The sequence below is a fragment of the Candida oxycetoniae genome (genome assembly GCF_023343755.2).
Source record: "Candida oxycetoniae strain CBS 10844 chromosome Unknown scaffold93, whole genome shotgun sequence".
Classification (NCBI taxonomy): domain Eukaryota; kingdom Fungi; phylum Ascomycota; class Pichiomycetes; order Serinales; family Debaryomycetaceae; genus Lodderomyces; species Lodderomyces oxycetoniae.
Genome location: NW_026055391.1, coordinates 1 through 7,958, shown reverse-complemented (window position 1 = coordinate 7,958; position 7,958 = coordinate 1). Strand labels below are relative to the sequence as shown.

At 39.7% G+C, this 7,958-nt stretch overlaps 1 protein-coding gene and 1 pseudogene across 2 annotated transcripts; both read left to right on the top strand. All coding sequences in view use genetic code 12, as the record gives it.

Annotated features, from left to right (window-relative positions):
- Positions 1 to 581: 581 nt before the first annotated feature.
- ORC3 (origin recognition complex subunit 3) lies at positions 582 to 2,627 on the top strand (the record flags this gene model as incomplete). Its single annotated transcript, XM_049323098.1, has 1 exon — positions 582 to 2,627. One exon carries the CDS (start codon positions 582 to 584, stop codon positions 2,625 to 2,627), a length of 2,046 nt encoding a protein of 681 aa, XP_049181016.1.
- A 1,615-nt stretch (positions 2,628 to 4,242) lies between these two features.
- Positions 4,243 to 7,491, top strand: KGF56_001923 (annotated as a pseudogene). The gene is made up of 3 exons: positions 4,243 to 5,833; positions 5,882 to 6,091; positions 6,401 to 7,491. Coding segments are annotated over exons 1-3 (2,892 nt in total).
- The last annotated feature ends 467 nt before the right edge of the window (positions 7,492 to 7,958 follow it).

Below are 7,958 nucleotides of genomic sequence, written 5' to 3'. Positions count from 1 at the left end.
AAGGGGGGGAGGGGGAGGGGGGGGGAGCGGTTGAAAGGTAGTGTAGTGTAGTGTAGCGTAGTGGCGTGGCGTGGCGTGGCGTGGCGTGGCGTGGAGTGGCAAAGTGAGTTGTAATAACGCGAGAAAATTATATAAGGAATATACAAGCAGTCTCATGTAATCTTTGCAATTCCTCTAACAAAAAAGACTTGATGAGGCTGGTAATTATACCCGTGTATATATTGGCAATCATGATGTTGCCTTTTGGTAGTCACAATCAGCTTGACGATTGAAGTCAATTCTTGTAGGCACTTGATGCTCCTCACAATTATATTCGCAGCTTCTCGTATATATATATTTTTTTTTCCAGTGAGATGAGCTTGGTTTATTGAGATTGATTTGTTGTACTTGGTTTATTGAGATTGTTTGTCGAGATTGGTTTGTTAAGATTGATTTGTTGTACTTGGTTTATTGAGATTGTTTGTCGAGATTGGTTTGTTGAGATTGATTTGTTGTACTTGGTTTATTGAGATTGATTTGTTGAGATTGGTTTGTTGAGATTGGTTTGTTGAGCTTGTTTGTCGAGCTTGGTTAATTGAGAGATGGTACAATCAAAGAGAAGTTATCTGGAGAGTATATCGAGTGAAGAAGACCAATTTGAAAGTCGCGAGAATCCTATTTCTTCCACCTTCAATGACAATTTCAAGACACATTATTTCGCTATACCAAAGACTTCATCAACCAATTCGGAGCGTGGCTTTCCACAAACATTTTGCGCAATAACAGGACAACAAAGTGAAGTAAAACCAACAAAAACTCCCTTTTTATCATTATTCAATGGGAAGGAACCCCTCAAAAATGTAAAGTTTAGATATAAGCTATATGAAAAGATTTGGAAAAACCAGCTGAAAAAGATCCAGCTGATTGTCAACAATGCCAATGACGATTTGTTTCGAGAATTAATTTGTTTTATTAATGAGCCATTGCCGTTGCACCAGATGCCGCTGCTGCCGCTGTTGCAACCGGAAAAGTTATCAATTGGTTATATCCAAATGACTTCGAATACAGCGAATAATTTGAGAATTCTCGACCAGTTCTACAAATACATCGAGGAGAAAAACTCTCAGAGGTCGTTCTTGATCACTTTGAATACAAAGAATTGCCCCCATATTAAGGGAGCTTTGAAAGAGATCATTAAACAATTCGATGAAGGCCATGGAAATAAACTAGATTCAAGTAAATACTTGTTTTACGATTTAGGAATCCTCGCCAGTTGGTTTGAAAAGAACGGTTTAGACGAGAGAATAGTGATTGTTATAGAAGATACGAATTTATTTAATAACCAGTTGTTGAATCAAGTGATAAAAAGTCTTCAATCAACGAGTTCACAGATACCTTTCAAGTTGTTAATAACCTTATCATGCGACACCGTGAGTTCTTGGATCAACAACAATATCAGAAGTGACATTAGATTAAATCTGCAGGGCTACAAATTCAGGTCTAACGACAATATCAGTCTTGGCTTTATGATACTACATAATTTATTTTTGACACCCGAACTAACAGAGGAAAACCCATTGTTGATCAGCAATACATTGAGTACAATAATTTTAACCAGGTTTCAAAACTCAAACAATTCCATTGATGCCTTAATTTCCGAGGTTAGGTTGTGTTATATGATTCATTTTTACCAACTGCCGCTATCCATATTAATAACCAGATTAGACGAGTCAAAGTTGTACGTAGATGGGTTGAGAAAACTACCTTCTTTCAAAAAATTGGTGGAAAAGAAGTTGGCGGTAAAGTCTATGGAAGGTAAAGACTTATTATCCAATGATGCTTGTGTCATTAAATTATTTCAACTGGCAAAAGCGCAATATCAAACACATAAGCTTGTTATTATGAATGCAAACAATGTAATATATCAATTAGATCCAAAGAAACGCAAAGAGAAATTTGAACTATATACCAGTTTAGTCAATGGTAAGCTTTTTACTTCAAAGTACTTTCGAGAGTGCTTAAACATAACACAACATCCGCCAAGGGTAGTTGAGAGAATCACCTCCTCGTTAACTACAAATTGTTTAGAAACACTAAATGGTGTTTCTGATGTTTATTTGATAAAGTTGAATAAAGGCCTAAATGCAGCAACGGATACACCTGAGCTTGTTGAATTGCTTGAAACTTACTTTCAAAACCCGGTTTTGACTACACCTTTAAAGGAGATGCCGTTTAACGAAATATTCTCCATGGACGGCGGTGTTATACACGAGAAATTCGAAAAACCACCCTTGTTTGAAGAAAATTTCGAAAATTTGATGATTGATTTGTTGCGCCCTAATCTACGCGCAACCATTGAAACGAGTTTAGAAAATGCCGAGACATATCTAGGGCAAATTGAAAAACCTCCTATTATTTGTCAGATGTTCAAAGTTTATAAAGAAGCACCAGCCGCTATAAATTTACACGATTTTTACCAAGCATATTCAGCATCTTTGGAAAGACCAAAATCGATGACTGATGAGGACTGGCACAAGACAACATATTCTTGGTTTTTACAAAATTGTTTTGAGATGATGCACTTGGGTATAGTGCAACCGAAAAAATCTAGTGAGTATTTAGAAAAAGCCATTTGGAAAGGTGTATAGATTATTGTTGATGAATATCAACTCAGCTCTGCAGCGCCATCACCACCTTCCTTCTGCCCCTCCTTCTCTTTCTCCGTGTCTGTCTCCTTCTCAGATTCAGGCATATCCAGGTTAGGTATTTTTTCCTCACTTTGGTTGTTAGTCAATGATTTAGTTTTGTCAATTAAACCCCCATGATAACCGGCTAACGAGGTTATTACAAGAAGTATAGCAAACATTGAAACAATCATCAAAATAACAAATCTCTGGGACTTGAACATCCTGTTGGATATCTGTGTTGAATTAGCAATCATCGTTGGAGAAGAGAAAGGAGCAAGTATGGTAAATAAAGCTAACAGGGGGTTTCTTTCGGTAATAATGGGAAGAGATAAAAGAAATGGAATGCTACCAGTTGTATTAAACAACACTAGCGAGTGGAGCGAGCTAATAGAGAATAGAGGAGCACTATGTAGGTGGTAGAGGAGCACTATGTAGGTGGTAGAGGAGCACTATGTAGGTGGTAGAGGAGCACTATGTAGGTGGTAGAGGAGCACCTTGTAGTTTGATACAACACTAGCGATTGGGGCACTTACTAGCTTGTTACAACACTATCAGACTCGTCGGTGTGTCTTTTTTGACTATAATAATTTGATATATGTAAAACTAAGAATTTACTTGTTTACAGTTTTTTATAAAAATAGATGCAAAAAATATACATTGAAAAGAAAAAGTTGCTCACAACCGACACTGTCGAATAGAAGGAGATAATGTTGTAACAAGCTACAAAGTGCTGCTCACTATTGAGCAGAGCAAGAAGCTCCACTATCGAGCAAAGCGAGATAGTGGAGCATATTGACTGGTTTCTACACTATCTTGCTTTGCTCGATAGTGGAGCACATTGACTGGTTTCGACACTATCTTGCTTTGCTCGATAGTGGAGCACATTGACTGGTTTCGACACTATCTTGCTTTGCTCGATAGTGGAGCACATTGACTGGTTTCGACACTATCTTGCTTTGCTCGATAGTGGAGCACATTGACTGGTTTCGACACTATCTTGCTTTGCTCGATAGTGGAGCATATTGACTGGTTTCGACACTATCTTGCTTTGCTTGATAGTGTTTCTAGATAGTGTAGTAACAAGCTACAAAGTGCTTCATTAGCTCGTTTCGCTCGCTAGGTGAAATGCACTAAAATTCAAATCGAACTAATGGCACTCTTACAAATTAATTTTTTATACTCTACACACGGGTTTGATTGTATCATTTTCACTAGTCAATGTAGCTAGTCAATACTCCACTATCGAGCAAAGCGAGATAGTGTCGTAACCAGTCAATGTGCTCCACTATCTCGCTTTGCTCGATAGTGTCGCTCGATAGTGTCGCTCGATAGTGTCGCTCGATAGTGTCGCTCGATAGTGTCGCTCAATAGTGTCGCCTTTTCTTCACCTCCATCACGTATACCAACTTTGTCCACCAACATTGATTCCATTTTTTAAAACGCGTTTCGAAAAAATAAAGAAAAAAAAAGAGAGATACTGAAAAAAAAAAAATTCATATATTCCCCTACACGGGTAAACTCGTGTATAGTACGGTAAGTAAACTTGAAGATAGGTCAACCCCCTTTTTGGCATCACATGGAGGCCACACAGGTTTCTCAAACGCAAACAACCCAACAGTCTCCTCCAACACAGACGCAGAAAGACCAAGATCGAAATGAAATTTGTCAATTGATATGTGCAACGGGGCAGTATTCCAGTAAACATCTCAACCTTACCGATAAGCCAGCACAAGAGAACAAAATAGTATGGTATTTTGGTAGGTCAAATGAAGCGGACTTGCAATTAAGCACGTCGACGAGACTTTCCAATAGACACTTTATTATCTGGTTAAATGTAAACGACAAGTCTTTGTGGATTCGAGATACTTCCACTAATGGGACATCGCTCAATGGCAGCAGACTAGTCAAGGGGTCCAATTATTTGCTTAATCAAGGAGATGAGATCAGCGTGGGTAACGGTGTTCCGGCAGATGTGGTGAAGTTTATAGTTGTATTTGCAGACAAGTTTAATCCTGCATTAGCACCAGACTCAATTATCCTGGATCAAGGAATCTTCAAAGACTTTATTATCAAAAATGAAACAATCGGTCAAGGCGCGTTTGCTACAGTGAAAAAATGCATAGAGAGGTTAACGGGGAATGCATATGCTGTGAAAATTATTAATCGTCGCAAAGCATTGAATACTAGTGGTATGGGAAATGCTTTAGTTGGAGTGGACAGAGAGTTGTCTATTTTAGAAAAGTTAAATCACCCAAATATAGTTGCATTGAAGGCGTTCTACGAAGATGCCGAAAACTATTACATTGTGATGGAATTGGTGCCGGGTGGAGACCTCATGGATTTCGTTGCCGCAAACGGAGCTATAGGAGAAGATGCCACCCAGGTCATAACTAGACAGATTTTGGAGGGGATAGTTTATGTCCATAAATTGGGCATATCCCATCGAGACTTGAAACCGGATAACATACTAATCATGCAAGATGATCCAATATTGGTAAAGATTACTGATTTCGGGTTGGCCAAGTTTAGTGATAACCTGACTTTGATGAAGACATTTTGTGGAACTTTAGCCTATGTAGCACCGGAGGTGATAACAGGAAAGTTTGGGCTGTCTCAGATGACAGATTCTCCATCAAACAATTACTCCAATCTGGTTGATTTATGGTCATTAGGGTGTTTAGTGTATGTGTTGCTTACGTCACATCTTCCCTTTAATGGAAAAACGCAAAAACAAATGTTTCAAAAGATCAAAGATGGGGAATTTCACGAGGCTCCTTTGAATTCATACGAGGTGAGTGAAGACGGTAGGGATTTCTTAGCTTGTTGCTTGCAAGTTGATCCGCGAAAAAGAATAACTGCAGAGGAAGCATTAAAACATAGGTGGTTACTGGAAGCAGAGGATGCCCACACGTCCTCGCCCAAATCATTAAGCCTTTCTCAATCACAATCTCAGCAGTCGCGGAAAATTGAAAACGGCATTCATATTGAATCAATGAGCAAAATAGATGAGGATATTATGCTTCGTCCCTTGGACAGTGGTAAGAATAGGAAGCAGCAAGATTTTAAGGTTCCAAAGAGAGTAGTACCGTTACCTCAATCACAGCCAATACGTAACTTGCCCATGTCGCAGCCGACAAAGAGACCATTCCCAATAGACCCTGTGACGAGTATGCGGCAGAGCCGAGTTGAGTCAGCCGTGAAAAGACTCAAGATAGAGGATGAGTTGGCAAGTCCCGTGAATTTAGAGCCGATAGAAGGATCTCTCAATTCAGACCCAGTGAAGATCACAAAGGGCAAGTTTGCTATTGGGCGAGCCGAAGTGTGTGATTTCACCATTGGCGATGACAGATTGTCAAAAATCCATTGTATAATAGTAAGCGATGAAGAGGAGCGGCTTTGGATATTAGATATGAGCACGAATTCGTGTATGGTGAATAGTGTAGTTTTAGGCAAAGGATATAAGAAGAGGATAAGAAATGGGGATGTATTGTATTTGTTTAATGATGTTGATAAGGGGGAGTATATTGGGTACAAGGTAGAGGCGGGAGGAGCTATATCTGGAGGGGACGAATATAAAGTTGTACGACAGAGTAGTAGTGAAATGAATATAAGATGAATAAAGAAATTGGTATAAAGTTTTTCGCGTAGAGGGCATTCTTTTTTCGTTCTCTCTTTCTTTCTCTCTCTCTCTCTCTCTGCCTCTGCAATGATAGTTACACAGGAGGATTTGCAAGAGTGGATTGAGAGTAAGGGGTATAATGAGGTTGTTGAGTTTATATGTGAGCTTCAGGAGTCAGTAGTTGGCAAGGACAACAGTGCTGGGAGAGAAACGGCGACAACAAGGGTGTTGGAGGAGATGCTCGATAGGGTGAATGAGATTATTGATAGGCACCGAGCTGAGTCTACCGGGAACTCTCGATTTGGCAAGATCGAGTTTCGGGACTTCTACAAGGAGTTGGAGGAAAAGAGCCAAGAGTTGGTAGAGGATGTGAGGGGAAAGAAAGGGGAAGAAGAGAAAGAAGAGGGAAAGAGAGAGGAGGAAGAGGAGAAAGAAGAGGAAGAGGAGGGGAGGAAGAGTGAGACTAGAGAATTATCAGTGTATCTCCAACATTCATTTGGCGATGCTAATAGGATCGACTATGGGTCAGGACATGAACTAAACTTTATATGTTTTCTACTATGTCTAAAAAAGATAGGTGTGATAGAGCGTCATGAGTATACTGGGATAGTTCTTCTTGTATTCACAAAGTACATTTCAGTGATGAGGCGGTTGCAAAAGGAGTACTGGCTTGAGCCTGCAGGGTCACATGGAGTATGGGGACTTGATGATTATCATTTTCTTCCTTTTCTCTTTGGAGCTGCGCAGTTGACGGGACACGAGCATATGCGTCCGAAATCGATCCACAATGCCGAGTTGGTTGAGATGTACCGAGACAAGTATATGTATTTTGAGTGTATTGATTTCATCAATAGGGTGACGAAGATGAGTTTGAGGTGGCATTCACCGATGTTGGATGATATATCAGGGGCCAAGAGTTGGCAGAAGATAAAGGAGGGGATGGTGAAGATGTATAGGAAAGAGGTGTTGGAGAAGCTTCCAATCATGCAGCACTTTATCTTTGGCCAATTGATAAAAGAGGAGAGGAAAAATGAGCGGGGTCAGCAGGGTCAACGGGATAACAAGGAGAGTGATGCTCCACATGCTCATGTGCACACATGGGGAGACTGTTGTGGGATCCGAATCCCCAGCGTACTCGCACAAAACAGCATAGAACAGCATAGCACAGAGCCGCATAGCACAATACAGCACATTAGCACAGAGTAGTACACCACACCAACAAATGTATAAACTGTCTACAACTGCTTTTGCTGGTACCATATTTTTCTGGGCTTGCTCATCATTGTGTCAATCCATAGTCAATCTCTGATAGTTGTACCAACAACGATATCCAAATATCGTCATTGGTATGGTATTTCTCTATAATTTATGGTATTTGGATATTTATTGTATGTTGAGTAGTTCTTTATAATAGATAAAATGATTCGAATGTGTGATGGTCTCGGTGTTATTACCCGATTGGGATATCCGCTATGAGGTTGTAGATACGATGAATGAGTTTTGTGATGATTTTTTTATGTGCAAAAACTTCGATCGAGTGCAAAAATGAGTGTATTTGATTGGATAATAAAAAATTGCGAGCTTCTTGAATGAGGAATATCTGCGCAAAGAGAAAGGTAGAGTGGTATATTGTAATACAAAGATGTCTCGGAAAATGATGAATAATACTGCTG